The 18,636-nt window shown below is 40.8% G+C and overlaps 1 protein-coding gene across 1 annotated transcript in view; it reads left to right on the top strand.

The window, feature by feature from the left end:
- shank3a (SH3 and multiple ankyrin repeat domains 3a) overlaps positions 1 to 18,636 on the top strand; it is a 135,329-nt gene that overhangs the window by 101,954 nt on the left and 14,739 nt on the right. Inside the window, exons 14-15 of the mRNA XM_034535207.1 lie at positions 15,570 to 15,645; positions 18,137 to 18,219. Of these exons, the coding sequence (XP_034391098.1) occupies positions 15,570 to 15,645; positions 18,137 to 18,219 (159 nt within the window). The remainder of the gene's footprint in view (positions 1 to 15,569; positions 15,646 to 18,136; positions 18,220 to 18,636) is intronic.

The following is an 18,636-nucleotide window of genomic DNA, read 5'->3' as shown; positions in this document are numbered from 1 at the left end:
CAACAATTTATATATTACTAACATAGATTTTCTTGTGTGTGTTTTTAAGTTTCTTATTTGTCAAAATGCTAAAATTGAGTGATTCAAAACTTTCTCATAAGTGGTTCAACTAAGTCGATCAAATGTCCTACTCGCCAGCTTAAATTAACCCGATGAATGACATCAGGCTATCCCGGTTTCTCAAAGGCTGATCCGCGGTCAAACCATCTCGTTAATTCGAGCCAGACGTCAGTTCACAGGATAGTTGCGCGTGCCCGTCCGACTTCCAAAGGGGGAAGCGTCGATCACAGAAAACATGATTTACTAAGAGCACAAAGGCAAATAAACTCAAAGGAAGAGACTCTTTTTCTCCGCTGAGGAGCAGGAGATGATCATGAATGTATTTGAGGAATTGCAGACCATAATCATGGCAAAATCTAATCAATTCATTCACTTCACTCGCGCTTGAGAGGGGCCGTGCCTTATCTCCATGGAAACATTTATAACTTCCGCCATCCACTATGGAAGAAATAACCACTATTTCTGCTTTATACTTGATGTGAAATCCCACAAACGTCAGAACATCTAATGCCCTCGTGTTTGGGTTCATAACATTAATATCACATATTATATTATATATATATATATATATATATATATATATATATATATATATATATACATACATACATACATACATACATACATACATAACATCACATGTAGGCTCACACAGCTCGGTGACTTTCACCGACTACGTCTAGATAAGTGGATGAAAATCCTCTTTATTCGCATCCATTCGTCTGTGCATCGACTTTCATGGAATCTACTCGTAACGCTTTTTTTGTGAACGCAGCATCAGTGTTGGGAAAATGTATCTACAAATTTTTAGTGCCTTATTCTTTAAATGTGCCTGCTGGCTGTCGGCTTAATGACATTCATCATCCAATGGGATCTAAAATAACTATCTCAATTCTTTCAGAACAAGTAGATAATATATACGTGTATATTAGTACCACACTGTACCACAAGGCTGTGAGACAGTCAATGCTGCGGTGTGTGGTGTTCAATATACGGCTCCAGAAGGTCTTTAATAAAGGATTCCTTGTGGGCAGAATCGATATCGCTCGTATAGGAAGTCATCAGGACTTGATAAGAACTCTCTCCCTATAAAACGTTAATCTAACTAATATCGCTCCTCATCAATAAGGAAGTGAGCTGCCACTTTCTTCAGGGGGAGTGGCCAGATTATCCAGCTAGACTGAGTGAGCCTGCGCTGGAGCAGGTTCAAATTTTTCGATGTGTTGCTATGGTGATTTTGCCAAACTTGCTTCGAGGAACCGAAAACCCTGTCTTCTGTAATCACATCCGGAAAATGATCCCGCTAACCACGTTAGCCAGGTACGAGAAATAGGGCCCAGGTGTGAAAAGTGCTCTCTCTCTCTCCCAAACACACACACACACACACACACACACATTATTGCAAGAAACAAGCTGAGCAAAAGAATAGTCTATGTTTACCTATTACATGTTTTAAACTGATTGCTCTACGTTTGGAAACAAAACAGCATCCTTAAATCCACCCACAGTGTTAATCCTGGTATCATTACTCCAGGATTACTTTTTGGTGTAACCTATTTTTTTCAGAACCCTCCTCATCAACTTCTACATCCGTTTGTAATTTCCCACAACCATCTGTTAACAGTCAACGGATGTGCATGAACTTGAGTTTCTGATGTTTTATAATTAAAGAAAGCGAAGACATCTTCTAAATCTAGCATTGGATTTTTTCGATAGCTGACAATTAGTCTGCCAGTAAAACCAACTGTTGCACTGAAATAACTATAATGTTATATCATCTGTTTTTTGGGCAGCCAAGTACACAGACAAAAAAAATATATAACACCGAACATCAAAACAGGCTCTCTCAGTCACTAATGAAAGGGTATCAACACTGTAAATCGGTTAGAACGTCAGCACTTTTTAAACAACTATTTTGTGTGGATTCAAATTATTACACACTGTATGGTGACCATGATGAATCTGTCATCCATCCTACTGTGACAGATTTTAATGGAACCCTTTGTAAACAACAGCAAGTACATCAGATTAATGTGACCGCATACCGTTTAGTCATTTAATTAGCAGATGGCACATTTTGATTGCTGTCATCTCAGCGGCAACAACATGTGCAGCATCATGAAAAACATCTGGTCACTGTTTGAAAAAGTTTAGATAAATGCTGCAGCAAGTACAAATATTGGAAATGGTCCAAGGACAAGTTTGTCATAAATATATCCCTGTATAGTGTGTGTTTATCATGCATCTACTGGGATCTAGTTCTGGATCAATTGGTATTGGGGTTACCTCAGAGAATGTGTAAAGAGATGAGAATCTCTTAATACCCCCATTTAAATGCATTGTGAGAAAAAAGGCGAGGGAAGGTGGGAAAGGAAGGGCCAAATAGTGAGTGAGACGGATGGTGGAGCATACTCTAAAGGACAGCAAAGTGGAGATGGCAGAGTGTGTCTTTCACCGAGAAAAAGAACGAGGAGAGGTGGGCCTGATATTGAGCCCCACTCACTCATAAATCTTGTAAAACTCAAAACCCCGGATATCTAATTCTCAGGGTTTCAAATTGTATTCTGCCTTCTCTGTCCTTCCTGATTGACTCCATGTATTGCGGTGTGTCTTTGATATTAAATAGGGAAGCTTGGTGTTAATCATCAGCATACAATTAGTCTTACTGTAAATGCAAAAGATGGTTCACCATCACAAACAAGCACATTTACACTATGGGTCCCTGTGTTCATTGTTGTGTTATCTCTTGGTATGGATGCCCAATATCAAGTCAAAATATATCTTTGGCCTCTTCTTGGAATACTTAACAATTGTATTGATGATCTTGAACTCTGGGTTATTTACAAATGGAGCCAATCAGATTAAGGTTTTAAACAATCTAGTCAAATTAAAATTAAAATTAAACTCCATCGGCTGTTTCTCTTGGAAATACGTCACATTAAGTCTGCCAGTCACATTAAGTCTGCCAGTCACATTAAGTCTGCCAGTCACATTAAGTCTGCCAGTCACATTACGTAAAGATAAAGGAAGCTAACTTCTTTCACTGATACTTTAAACCAAGCCCCTAGGAACAGTGCTCGGCTATGTGGAGATTTTTGTTTTTGTAGCCATATGCAGTACATGATGCAGGGTGGCCCCCTGCATCATGTACTGCATATAACGTAACACATTCACCTCAAAAGAAACAGACATAAAAAGAGGAATACATAGTTTTTTTCAGCCCAACGTCTAGAAAGGTTAATTGCTGATGAAGGGTATTTTTTTATAATTGTGTTGTAATGATCACAATTAGGGTATAAGTACAATATATTTCATATTTTATTTAATAACATGCTAATTTCTGAATTTACTGAGGCATTTCAAAGCAAGTCTTAACATAATCACTAGATTCATCTACAGTGATACAACAGAAGAATAACACACACTTGAACACACTAAAACACACACAAAGTTGTTTGTCTGAAGGCAACCATTGAGGCGTCACTGACAGTTAGGGCAATATGTCTCAGCCTAGTGAAGCGGGAAAGACAGCCCTGTCTACGATTAAGTAACCCTAACACTACTGCTCTCTCTTTCTTATTAGCTCTCTTTCTCTCTCTCTCTGCCACTGTACATCACCTCTGATTCATGACACTGAAGGTGCTATCCTTCTTCATCCGTCTCTGTGTCCATTTCTTTTCACTCCCCTCTGCAAGGTTTGAAGGAGATGGGCACAGGAGGGAAAGACAAAAAAAATGGGATGATGTAAAAGGCTATTTCAGTTTGGGAGAGCAAGAGGGTATGGGCAGAGAGAGACAGAGAACAAGAGAGACAGAGAAAGGAAGCAGATGACCGTGTGAAAGAGGGACAGTTTAAACCATCACTAATTCTGTCACCACACTGCTCTTTCTCTCAGCATGGCCAGGGCTACCTGCAGCCAACAGTTCATCTTCAACCGGTGCTGGAGGGGCCAGAGGGAGGAAAGACAAAGGCCAAGCATAGAAGTGAAAAGGGAAAAGAATAGGAGGAAAAGAGGAGGGCATGAGCGACTGACGGAGAAAATGAGGGCAAAAACCAAGTATATTGATTGAATTCATTAAGCGTACAATGAGTGATGCCATGGTGAAACGCTGCTGGCTGTGGGCAAATGGCAGATCTGTGTTTTTGGCGGGGAGGTGTGCAGTATCCATGTGTTATTATAAATCATTGTATGGTGTAGGAAAAAAAAATAATCTAATCAGTCGAGCAGAATATATGCCTGAATGTCTTCACACATCCAGCAAACACCCTCTCACACACTCACACACCACACATGCTGCTGCCCTGCATGTGGGGGTTAATGGTAGATGTTTACTCGTGGTAATGAAGGGAATAATGATGTGAGTATTAACTGCTCTTCCCTTTCTAATGATGCTGCCAAATTGCCGGGGGCCACTCATTTTCAGCAATAGAACTGTTAATCTACGATCTGTTGGGATTTTACAGCCCTCAAGCCAAAGACCACTCCCCTACCCTGCTATCCGTCAATAAGAAATGGGCATGCTACAGCCAAATACAGAGACAAATTCTTCCAAAATGGTAAATAAAATAGCAATGCATTTTTACCAGACCCAGTTTCCATTATATAAGCCTTAATTTTTCTTAGGTTGCCCTACAGCCTCAAATGTCCTTAAGGACCTCTAAACACACCCACTCACAGCATAATAATGCACATTTTCTCTGTGATGGGATAAGCAACGCTTTATTTTCTCAATGGTTTGATCTCTCACCAAGCGTGCAAACTTTTCTCTTCTATTTCTTTTCTCTTTGTGCTCATTCACTGTATTCCCTTGCTTTTCTCACACCGCGGCACAGTTGAATGACTCACAGCCGCATGAATCAGCTCACTCAGATCCAGCCCGAGCTATTTTTAGCCTGCCCATTAAGAAGTTTTGGAGTGTGTCTGCACTCCCCTAGAATGCTTAAACATCAGCGTTGCTGCGGCAGCTGAGAATGACATGAGCAGAGCGAGTTGGAGGGTATGGTGGAAGAGAGAGGTAAGAAGGGACAGAGAGATGGTGCAATGGATTTGTGAGGGATCATACAGGGAGTCATCTGGTCACAACTGTGGAACTATCAGCACAGTTGACTGAATAGTCATGTCCCCAGTCATGTCCAAGGTGCAAGGTCAATAAGAACTATCTTTTGAACGTTTCTGTGTGCATTGTTACCTTAAAGATGAAATATTGAGGGCTCTATTGTAATGGTGCAATTGCAAATACAATTTCAGCCTACTGTATATCACTAAAATATCAGCATCCGTCAGAAAAGTTATTTTCCTAATTTATTATTAAATGAAATCCCAAATACAGTTAACTTTGTTGTAATAGCTACATTCAGAGCAGCTTCCTAATTAGAAAGCCATTCTGCAGAATCCCATAGGAACAAGTGACAACTCTGTACACGTGTCAACATACTACACAATTGAGACGTAAATACAAAGGCTTGATGGAATAAATAAGACAGATTAACTCAATAATTAATGAGGCGTGTCTTTCAGGGGAGATGAGGGATCTTAGACCATAAGGACAAAGGGTTGTATAAAAGACAGACCATAAGATGTTATTACTACTGGGGATGCTAGAAAGATGAAAGGGTCATTATACAATAATAATGTGTATTGCAAGATTATCTGTCCTTAGCTCAAACCAAATAGTTTATGGGCAACCCAGTTGCCAGAATAAATGTTGGCATTGTACATTTCTGCAAAACACAGATATGTTGAATCTCGACCTTACTGAACCAAATATACAGTATGTTTCAAATCAACATTTATAGATATGAGTTAATCAACATTATAATGTTCTAACCACGGCGTGCTCTTGCTGATTCTAAACTGAAACCTTTGCGTTTAGGTTTAGGCAACAACAGTACTTGGGTTTTGGGTTTATATAAGTTTGTTACTTTTGGTTCCAAATGGGACACAAATAGCGGTCTTCTAGGAAAAGTCCCATGTTTGACCCATCCATCTACTGCTACCTCTTCCCGACGCTGATGATACATAAACAGAGTAATCCAGGACAATTATGTTTCCTCAAAACATAATTGATAATGCAATTTTGTTTGGTGTGAATGTAATCTTTCAACAGTTGCTAATCAGCATGACTTCAAATGTATTTGAATATTAACATTATTACTATTTTCATTGTGAAATGTATCCTGGCATCCATTTTGCTGTTGTCACCTCTATTTCTTGGTTTTAGTTTTTAAAAACATTAGGAATATATCAGGTAGAAGTGAATAGTTTAACATGCAAAGGGTAAATGTTGCATGCCCATGCCCAACCAAAATGCACTGTGTATAGAAGCATTCATACACCTTCATGTGAGAGATTCCTTTTTATTGTTACAGGTTCATTTAAGCTTTGTGTTAGTCTGCTGACAGAGCATGTGCCTACTTGACAGGAACGTCTGCCCTTGAAGCCTTGCTCTCTTTTTCTTTCCACTATTCTATTCCTTTTCTTTCGGTCGTCTCACAGTTATACTTTCTAGAGACCAAGCAGGCTTTAGACTAAAGCTTCAGAAGATCGCCCAATGGCACCTTAACAGAAGCTGTCAAGTGAGACAAGATGTAAGGCCGTAAGTTGCATACTTTAGAAGGCAACATCTGCCGACCAGTGTTCAACATTATTTTTAGAATTAGAATTTTTCTATATTTTATATGTATTCAAAATAATTACACTTTCAAGAGCATCACTGTCATTTAAAAGCGAGCCTACTTATTGGTATATGTAATTCATCTGTTTCTTGACAGTCTAATTCAAGATCACGAAAACCAGAAAGCTAAAGATCAAACCAATGATGGTGGCAGAATGAAAATCTACAGAAAATAAGTAGAATACTCTTTTGTGTACGAAGAAAAACAAACACTGCTCTGATCCTCCAGTGTGTCCTCATTTCTTATCAAGCCCTTTGTGCCCTCACAGTCACCTTGTCCATCGTTTGCTTTATTTGGCAGCAATTCTATATTTTATGTCAAATATTTTTTATACATTCAGTCTGTAGTTTTAGTTCTCAAAGGTTAAACTGAGCAAAGCAAGTGTGTGCGTGTGCTTATGCACACACACACACTTGCTTTGCAGTTACAGACTTTATTCAGTGTGGAGTCAGCAGATAGATTATCATCGCCAACTAATACATTCTATTAGAAAGTGAGAGAGAGACAAAGAGGATAAACCACAGGTTGGAAGGCATGTCTTTGGTCTTAAAGTTTTGCTGAGTCAGTTACTGGCAGTTCAAGAGTCCGACCGTTTACCCCTGTAAAAAGTGTCCTACAGTGTCATATCTCCACGTTTGTGTGCGTGTGTGTGCATGTGTGTGTGTTCGCAGCAGAGTGATGGCCACTATCTGTACTTTTCATCAGAAGTCAGTCGAGTGTGTTGAGCCATCTCTCTCTGGAGGACAGATCCATATCAAATCATAATAGATGGCGATCCTATTTGAACGATGAATCAAAGCTGAAGCACGTCTCACAGTGGAGCAGAGACATATCACATTTGACGGGGGTGGCACTGGATGACAGCAGGTCAAGTGCCCACGCACGCAGACACACACAAATAAACAAGCATGTACTCTTGCACAGGTTGCTGCATTTCTCTCTGAAAGTCGAGTCTATTTCACAGTGTCATGGCTGCTCTTACACACCATATTCATCTGTAGTAGTCGTTCTTATGAGTAATAAAACACAGTTTGTTGAACCGTATTGTAAACAAACAGTTTCAAGGCCATGACCACTGTGTTTCACTGTTGTGGGTGTCAAGTCTAGAAAATGTGGCAACGCACACGGCAATGTCTGGCAGAGCTGTAAAGCATCCCTCTCACTGGGCATGACTAATCACACGCCTACCTTTGCACCAAGGCGCCCCTGTTTTGTTTTTTACTCCACGTTATACTCTCTACTCGTCTCTCAGCATCAGTCTTTCCTGTATAACTGGACGATGGAAAATACAAATCTTTGGGGGTTTTAAATAATGTATTTATTATGTTCGATATAAGCATTTAGAAGAAGAGAGAGGTGCTGGTGACTGCAAGTTGAACTTCCAGTCATGCTCATGATCCTGATGTTATTCTCAATGTTGATCAAAGATCCTTGATTATATATTGTATGGGTTGGCGTGCGTAACCACTGAAACAATATTTTTTTTTGATTTAATTAATTTATAACTATATTGGCATAATATAAGCAATATAAGATTCATAAAGTATAGCTCAATAGCCAACAATCTGGCTTCAATTTTGTAAAACAAAGTTTCTAGATCATACGGCTGAGATGACACCTGTGGGGAAAGTTCCATTGCATAACATAGCAGTGTCATTGATGATTCAGTAAACCCAGTTCAACTTGACGATTCAGTGTTTAGGATGCATTGGTTCCTATACTAAACACTCCTAGCCTTCACTTCTCATTCCTAGAATATGTGTTTGTGTGTCTGTGTTTGTCTGAGTGCATCTCTGCTTGTCTTGACCTTGACTCAAAGGCGTGTCGTGATGAGCCGTCAAAGTGTCTTTGAAGAGCTTGTACAGTAGTTGTTTCTTGTTGTCTGAATTAAGCTGAATTATTGGTCTCTGCCTCCGACACTTACTCAGTAACAACGAGCTCTCTGAAGGCTTTTCAACAAACCAACCAATTCTGAGAGAGAGGGGAGGCATATATACTATATATATATATGTGAAATATATACTAGAGTTGTTTGCTGGAGGTGGAAATTAAATGGGACATTACGGCCACTCACTGACACACAGTTTTCATATCTACTCGCCAAGGAAGTCACTCTTAAAACGAAGAAATGGGGGAAGCCTTTGCTGATGAATTTGGAATAGGCTTCTGCACAAAATGAGCGTTTCAGTAGTGCTTTTAATCGTCTCCAGACGAAGATGAGAGGGCGGCCAGGCCCGGCTCTTTTCAGTGATTCGAGCTGGGAGACGGACCAGTGGCAGGAGGGGCCACCACCTCGTCAAAGGCTTAGAGAGGAAGTTGTAAAGATAGAGCGGCAAAAAATGGACTGTTGTCCAGTCATGGTGTCAGATCTGCCTGTGTTGTGTAGTAGAATAGACAGGGTAGTAACAGTTGTGAAGGCAGAGCATCCAAACTCTGCATGTGATGTCTTCTACTGGGGTAAGTCACACCCTGTCAACTCTCTGCACTGTTCTGATGTCATCACGCGATTACAATGGACATTGTAGTCATGCGGCATGCAATGTTAAAATGGTATCTTGGAGGAGAACCTAAAAATAGCCTTGTCTGTAAATATGAGAAACTTGCAATATGACTCAGCACAAGATGTAGTTGATGTAGAAAATGTAGTAAAGTCAGAAGAGTTATCGGTCTGCAAGCCTACACATTTTTAGAAGAGTAAGGCGTGCACTACTACAAATGACTCAGAGCTGGATTCAGTGCAAATGAAAATGTCAAAGCGCTGTCCAGCTCTCACTCTTGACAGCTTTGATAAACTCTTGTCTTTTAGTGGTATTATTCTATTTTATCTAGTATTCTAATTGTTGGTTTTAAAGCCTGTCTTTCAATGTCATTGTCTTAGTTTGTGCTTTGATCAAAGCGCCTTTGAGTTTATATCCCGGAAGCATCTCTGCCCTCCCTTATTCCCGCTCTCTTTGCCAGCCTATTGTGTCTGTTCAATGCACATGAAATGTAATTAGTTTACCTTTGTTGACCTCTTGAGATTGTGGGAATAACTATTGTCCTTCTTCAGAAGCATCCTAAGGATGAGGTCAAGGCTGATGTTTCGGTGAAGAAAGTGTGTAACTTTGAATATGGATGCTTCACAATAAAAGCCACGCAGCGTTCCACCAGTGGAACACTTGTAATGTGAAGCAGCAGCAGTAAGATGACTTTTGCATTAGCAATGCTTGAGAATTACTCGTTGGTATGTTGTGATGCCCAGCCTTGTCAAAGCAAAAGTGATTATAGCTGTTCCGAACGGCCGGCTGTCAAAACGCTATAATCGTTTAAAAACGGGGATAACTGCGCACATTTTCAGACAGTCTCTCCTGAAAGGCATTTGTTGTACACATGAAAAGTGGGCCAAATATGTGTGTCAAGAATGAAAAAGAGAGCGAGACATAGAAGTTCAAACACGACTCCCCACCTCCACACGGCGGACCAATCATGGCTTGAAGTGGGTGTGAAGGTCAGATATATCAGACGTATCAGAAAGTTGCAGAAGTCTTTGGAAACAGCACCCCCAATTCCCACATCAGAAGGATTACTGGGTAGGGAGTTTTAAGAGCTGTATCACCATCAAACACGCAGTTCTGATGAGTACAGTGTACTTGCTTTTAGCAGTAACTTTATACAGCGGTGATGAGGTGTAAAGAGACCGAACAGTAAATCGCATAGGCTCTATCATCATCATTCTTTTTGTTCTGACACACTCGACAATTAATGGAGCTACCCCACATTCTCCTTATCATGTCCATGTATGCAGATATGGGGTTCATTTTTACCAGAAAAGTAGTGCATCATACAATGTGTGTGCTCATACAGTTTAAGTTTTGTTACCTTTGATGTTGAAAATTACCCTGCAGCTCCAAACCACGTGCATGGTTTAGTTTAATCCCCTATATGTACAGAACAGATAAATATTAAATTGATGCAGCCCCTGCTTTCAGTCTTTCTTTTGTACTTTTCTGTTCCCTGTGTGTGTGTCCTCTCTATCACACTTTCCTTTTTTGAGCATGCCAAATTTCATCAAGAAAAAGTCGTATTCAAGAATCTTTTGGTTGAGGAACAGAAAATCAAGAATAGACACAGGAATATGAAGATGTAAAAGAAAATGAAGTCATTGCTTTGTCCTCTGCTGTGTTGAAGTGTGTTGTCCACCTGCACGGTCCAGCAACTCCCTGTTGAATCTGTGGAACGAAAGGCAAATTGTGTGACAGCACAAAACAGAAAGAAAGAGAATATGATTCTGTCTTTATTTCTCTTTTACCACAAGCATCTCCTCACACGCTGTGTGGCTCTTGAGAAGGTGCTACACCAGAGAGTCCAGCATTGTTCGGATTCATTTAAAGTGTTTTAGTATTCAAGGTGTAGGGAGCCCTCAGAGTTTACTACAAAACAACATGAACGAGGGGGCAGAACGAGAGAAGGAGAAAAGGAAAGGAGGGATGAGTGGGGGTGTGGATAGAAATAATTAAAAAGTTAATGAGGCGCCCTTGATAAGTGAGCATGTTTGTCTGCAGCTATTATCAGTGGTAAAACAGCACAGGTTAATTCTCATTCAGCAGGGCTCAAAGACTGCGTGTGTGAGTGCGTGTGTGTGTGTGTGTGTGTGTGTGTTTTGGTTTGTTTTTCCGTGTGTGTGAGTGATGTAGCTCTTACGTCCTTCAGTCAAGGACAGTGAATGTGTTACACTTTGTCCAGAATAGAGGAGCTCTGTGATTTAAGACGGATCAGTCACAGCAGAACACTCAGAGAAGTTGCCGGTTAAATGGTGACTGAAAGAGCTGCAATTTTACAGCATTTGATTCAGCGTTATGTGCTAAATATGCTTTTGTCTCTACTACACATTGTGTTACCAGCTATCACCAGCAAGAACAGACTAACAGCTTATTCTCACATTTTTCTGGATGAATTATTGCTCATAACACAACACCTTTTTACGCAGAGCCTTTGTCTCTGGAAGTGAATCAAAAAAATAAATTCCATTGTAATAGAAAGGGAAAACAACTTTTTTTCTCTTGACATACATTTCGAGTCACATGGTGCTGAGAAGAAAAATATGTCCTTCTGGCACTGTTACCATGGTGAGCAAAATGAAGTAAAAAAAAAAATGGTGGGCCTTTATGGGCCGAAATATATACTTCAGCAAAATAGGTTGTCCTCAATAGTCATTACAGCGTGTGCACACATGTTGCCCCTCCTGCTGCATCACACTTTGGAATTCACAGCAACGTATTCTCACGGAAGATAAAAGCGTTTGAAGCCTTTTGTCAAATCTTGTGTTAACCACTTGTTTACAAAGCTCAACGCTCAATGCTTAACACAACTGGCTCGAAAGCCTCAATGCCTTAGTGAGTTTGTTCCCCTTGTTTATCCTCAACTCCTTTTTTTTCATATGAACTGCATTGGTCTCAAATGTATCCCCTCTTTTGCAAGAGAGAATTCCTCCCATGAAAGTCCAACTAAGCGCCGAGTGCTTTAAACAGAAAATGTAACAGCTTCAATGAGCTCTGGTGATGAGGTGAATGCTGCTGAATCCTATCAGTCTATGATAGAGATGGTGGTGAAACTCTAGTTTATAGTATCTATCAATCGGTGCAACAGATATGCAGCTCAAAATAACACTTTTACTTTGACTAATTTTACGTTTTCTCCTTTTTATGTGCTTGACTGTTTTTATAAAGACACCATTACTACCATCTGTGTTTCTGTCATCAGAAGTAGCGTCAACAGTTTAATGAAAATTAGACAGATATCTTCTTAAACCACATTCTGAGGAGCTTTCTCCCTCGGTGTGTCTACATATATACTTCCCTATTATGTTAAAAAAAGTATAATAATAAATCCTCTTACGGTACTTTAACTTAAGCAGCAGCCTTCACTGACAGTGGACGCCCTTTGTCATGACTCTCGTGTGCAATCGTGTGGGTGCGTGCATGTGGATGGAAGTGGAGTTTAGGTTATCTGTGCTATCAGGGCACTGCCTTTAGATGCTCTTGGGCTGTACAAAATAAATGACAACTGTGATGAATAAGCTGCATTTCACTCTCTCTATGATGATGTGTGAGCGAAAGCTGAGAGAGCTGGAAAGGAGTCTAAATGTCCCACTTCTTTAATCTCTTCTTCCCTTTGATAACCAGGGCTCACACAATGCCACGTCTTTCCTCCAAAGAGCAGATGTGGAGGAACCATCTGAGCCATAGAAAATACCAATCAGCTCTCACCTCTCTTTTCCGCATTACCTTACCTCACAAAAACACCTAATCAGATTTCTTTAATGCTCACACACTCAATGTGCAATCTGAAATGTGTTGAGTTTGTGTTTGTCATCTAGGTGTTAAGATGTCAGAGCAAATTAAAAATAATTCACAAAGTTTCCTATTGGCAGCGAAGAAAGCTAAAGAAAACAGGGCCTGATTGGAGGGAAGGGGATGTTTGGTGACACCACTTATCTGCTGCTACAGGGTTTGCCAGAAATCATCACCTCGGCCGGTTTCCAACACACCTATAAACCCAGTCTAGGGAAGAGGAGGCCGAAGGGAAGATGCCCCTACGTAGGTGTTCTCAACCACCCTCTCATTCACAGGGATAAATGCTGGGGAAATCCGGAAAAAAGCCAATTCAGATGAACAACTAAAGGTTGTCCTGGAGATTTTTCGATTTGTTCTGACATGCATTTCACAGACTTACTTTTGTCCACCGTCAGAGAACAGACATGAACTTGTTGCATTCAATTGTGGATTGTTTGTGTGGGCGGAGAAAACAGTAACTGATAGCATAGTAAAAGCAAGACATCAACAGACGTTTCCGTATAGAAAATATAAGACGTGCTCCTTGAATGCTGCAGATGCTGCTGTTGGACAAACTTGTGTCTCTTTTGCTTTTTTCAAGCTGAATTTCCTCCCTGTTTTTTTTTTTTTTTTATCACTGCAGCAAAATTATGATTTTAGAATGAATCAAAAAATGTTCTCTTCCGGATACACTGAACCAAAAACCTGATGTTTGATAGCTGTCAAAGACTTTTGTGGCTGCACGGTAAATTATTTTTAAATGTCTGTGGACCTGTACTTGTACAGCGCTTTTCTAGTCTTCCGACCACTCAAAATGCTTTAACGCTACATGACATCATTCACACCCTGATGGGAGGAGCCACCTGCCCATCATGACTAACTAACTTTCACACACCGTAGGCAAAGCTACGGGAGCAATTTTGGGGTTAAGTGTCTTGCCCAAGGACACATCAACATGGCTAGCGGAGCCGGGGATCGAACTGCCGATCATCTGATTGAAGAACGACCCTCCTCACCACTGAGCCACAGTCACCCATAACCCACAGTGGCTGATAATCCATACGATAACAAAAATCCACCTCAGGACAGGGAAATTGGATCACCAAAGTTTTCTGGAAATATTTTTTGCTTTTAACTAAAAGGCATGCCATACTGTATCATTGCAGACCGTGACCATGAAGGTCACTCATGCCAATTGACTATGGTCCTTGCTCTGGGAAGAGATGGACCTTGTTTTGGACAGAGCATGGTTTTGTAATGTGCTTTCATTAAGACAGCCTCCTTCCTGTGAGTGAAACGTGGAAAGAGGAAAGCTACACATTTGCAATCTTGTTGAAACAAATGAACGTGTAAGAATCAGAGAGATTGAGATTCACACTCTTGGAGAATGAAGAACACAGCACAGGTAAACAAGATTATAATAGAACAGCAGATAAAGAAAATATAAAGGCAGGTGAGAGAGGATGAGCAGAAGATGATGGTTCAGACTTTTTATTGCTTTTGCCCTCCTGGTGTGTCACCAAGTGTCAGTGGATGCCGTCATCAGAGCTTCAAGTTGCTCTCCGCTGACAGTCTGTCACTCACACGTGCAGTCAGATGGACAGGCTAAAGTGGATCTGAGGATAGCAGCCACTTCAAGTCTGTTCACTTGCTTTGATCTCTTTCCCTTCTCACTCCTTACATGGCTCTTTCTTTCTCATACACACTTATACAAGACATGTCAAACAGCTTGATGAATTGCCTGTTTTAGATAGCAGACAGCAAAAGTGACAGGAAACAGAGAAGCAGAGGGGACATGTGACCAAGGTTACAAGCTAGACTTGTGGCTTCATGCCATGTGTCTCACGTCACCACCAGGACGCCCCTCGCTCTCTCAGCTTCGCCCAATTAAGAGTTTCTGTGTGGCCTGAAAGGTTGTTGGGGTGTGTAGTCAGCAGATTGCTGTTTAGTGGAGGTGCAGTGTGTATTATTGGAATGGTGAGAGGGCATCGATCTCCATCAGTACTGCCATTGGATAAATCCACCCACATGCTGACAGAAACCACATGCACACACACACACACACACACACACTTTAACTGAGTTCCACGCCATCACCGTTTTAGTGCATTTGCTCATTTTAAAGGAAACCCTTTCAAGGAAGAATTACTCAATTATTGTATTGTTTCAAAGACAAAACAATTACCATGGAACAATTATACTCTGGTAGGTTATGATAAATGAAGCATGTTAATGATGATTACTTTTCTGTGGTAGCTTAATTTCTCTCTGAACTAACTAGATTAGATTTTAGACATTTTCAAACTAACATGCCAAGAGCTGTGGCAGAAACAGCCTCGACAATTCAGGATTCTTTGTGGATTTGTAAAAAGTCACTAGCAGGACTGAATCTCAACCAAAGAATAAACTGTCCTTCCTAAATCCAATTTAAGAAGTGCTGAATTTTTAAGTTAAATACCCTGTTTAACATAGTATGAACACATGTATCAATTAAATTAAAAAGGGCTTTCATCTGTTTTGCAGAGACCCGGGAGGACCGCACTAAGAGACTGTTCAGACACTACACTGTGGGATCTTACGACAACTTCACCTCCTACAGGTATTGCCTCTTTTCTTGAGCTAGTATGCAGCTGAAATGTGCAATCCATCTGTATTGGTGTAAACTGAGCTGCACAAACTGTATTGCCTGAACAGTGGTCATAGAGTCCACGTGAGAAGGTGTTATGGAGCTGCTGCCATCTAAAGGCACACGGCTGTTAGTGCACTCAGTTCTAATTGTAATGTGCACATTATATTGTATTACATAACTCTGTTTAACACTTTGTTTTTGCATGTATGTGCACTGTACATGTGGGCACATGAATTGTTCTGTGCTTCATATGATTTACTGCCAGGATGTTCTTCTTCAAGCTGATAGTCCATGTCTTTTCTTCTTCTTTGTGCCCTCCCTGTCTCAAGCTGAAATGCATTGTGCAGAGTGTCAGTTTGACCTCTCTTCTGAATCAGATGTGTTATCTGAGAGTGGAAGAGCAAGTTATGGGTGCTTTTGTTATGATGCAAATGTCTGCTTTAATGTCACAGTGTGTCAGTTTGGAACACAGCGCTAGTCTGAGGGAGCATTGTTTCCACCCACTTTCTCAGCCTTTTCTAAAATGTCAAATTCTTGCATTCTAGGTTTTAGTTGGATTAAATGTCATTTCTGTGGTTTGTAGAATTAGCAGAACCTTTTATTGCCAAGTATATTTTCACATACAAGGAATTTGTCATGGCGGGTGGAGCAACATGGGACAATAACATTAAACAATCAACAACAATCAACACAGTGCAAGAATTGAAACATTAAATATACAGAAGAATATAAAATGACCACAGTGACTCCCGCCTGTGACAGCATATCTTTCTTTAGGAATGGCGCTCCAGAGCTGCCAAACTAGAAGATGAACACAGCAGGTTTCATGCAACGTATTAATGTCCAAATAAAAAAACAATTGCATATGCCAGCCAAAGGTCGAGGTAGAACAATAAGTTGTAAAAAAATGTAGATGTATATCTGAACTGCATTCTGATAATTATTAAAGAATCACTAATAGCAAAGGACAGGTTTTTCTTTGAGGAAACATTTACATTTTCAAGTTATGGGTCCTACTGCAGAGACTTTTTTTATTGAGTTATGTAGGCGGATAGAGATTCTGAACAAGGACAGTGAGTGTATTGCATTAATTTGGCATTTTGGGGCATAGAGCTGAGATGAATTAACCAACACTGTATTCTGTGCATAATATTTTTGCGAAAGTGAATGGATAGGTTTTTATGAAACCAAACCTTTGACCTAACTTCTGCAGAAAGGTTTGTTACGGATCTCCTGGCTCCAGAAGCAGGAGCTCTGTGTTCCCTTGGTGAGTCTGAGAGAGTGCAGTGTAACTAAGCTAATGGAGACTGCAGCCACCTACTGAGTTGCAACCTGAACACTAGCACTCTACATCTGCCTCAGCTGGGAGGTAGGATGACTGATACTGCTGAAATTCACAAAATACAAATCTACTGGCTTTTGTCAAGGTGTTCAGGCTGTACACTGCCAGCAGGCCCCTGAGTTGAAGTGTAATGTGAAAAGACACAATTCTATCATCGTTTGTGTAAATGTTTAAGCTAAGGAATATTGGGTTAGCCATCTACACTGTAGGTGCTGCCACCTTTTTTATTTGACAGTTACATTTGATTCTTCTACATTACACATGTCTTAAATGCCTTTAGATTTGAGCTCTATCTACATCTTTCCCCATCTAAATGTAGATTAAAACCATCACAATTCATACATGCGTCTTACCTAAAAATTACCAGTTAGTTTGATGAGAAATCTGTGTGATGAATATTTCTTTTAAACACATCCAGCCATGACATTCACTTTGCTGCTGAAGACTACTTTACTAACTCAGCTTTGGTTTGGGCTCACAGGCTTTGGACACAGAGGAGTGGCTTGAATAAATACATTTAAGTTTGTGCAGAGCAGCACAGGTTAACACCATCTAACAGCATCCACCCCTCAACACTCAGGGAAATCAGGCAGTGATGAAGTGCTCACTTACCTTTGCCTCCTATTCCCTCTGTCATTAATCAGGGGATAATATTGCATCTCAGACATCTCTGTCAGATTTTTTGTAGAAGTCCTCCACACCCTCTGCAGCTGCAGACTCATCTGAGGGATCAGCCAGAAGATTGATTCACTCTTAGGTTTTATCCTAAAGATACTTCAATCAAGAGGAATCTGTCTCTCTCTGTCTCTCTCTGTGTCTCTCTCTCTCTCTCTCTCTCTCTCTCTCTCTCTCTCTGTCCCTCTATATGTGTGAGTGTGGCTCTTTCTTTCTCAAAATACTATTACAACCTTGTAATCCTGAGCTGTGGTTGCTTGCTTGGTTTTTTACTTGATTGGTTAATAGAAAAGGAAAGGAAGTACAGGTGTACCATCTCCTCCCACTTGTCAACAACCCCGACCCACCCGCTTTACTCTGCTACCCTTCCTCTCGCCCCATCTCTCGTTGTGTGAGGATGGTGTTGGATTCATACTCGCTCTCCCTATGCTCTCTCCTCTACAGTGACTATATCATAGAGGAGAAGAATGCTGTTTTACAGAAGAAAGAAAATGAGGGGTTTGGTTTTGTGCTGCGGGGAGCCAAAGGTGAGACAACCCCCACCCGCCCCCACCCTTCCACACACACACACAGACACACACACCCACCCCATTGCCAAAACATTAACATTCACTACCGAGCTGTTTTCAACTTGAGAGTTTTTGATGCAAGAAATAGTTTGTTGATCTGAGTCACTGAGGGTGGCTCAGTCTGTATTGTTACTGTTTGAGTCAACAACAACACCAGCTTCGGTCAACACTCAGCTTGCGTGTGTGTGCGTGTGCGTGTGCGTGTGCGTGCGTGTGTGAGTGTGTGTGGGAGAGCATGTGTAGCCCCTTTGGTGGCGTCATCCTTGGCTAAGCTGTCGGCTAGCTGTCCCATCTGTTCCCCACACATGGCGTTCAGCTTTAGTAGGGACACACTCCTCTCTTATTTCTCCCATCTTTACTCAGACTGTCCCTTTT

The sequence above is a fragment of the Cyclopterus lumpus genome, chromosome 6, assembly GCF_009769545.1.
Source record: "Cyclopterus lumpus isolate fCycLum1 chromosome 6, fCycLum1.pri, whole genome shotgun sequence".
Taxonomy (NCBI): Eukaryota; Metazoa; Chordata; class Actinopteri; order Perciformes; family Cyclopteridae; genus Cyclopterus; species Cyclopterus lumpus.
This window is presented reverse-complemented; position numbering and strand designations above follow the sequence as displayed.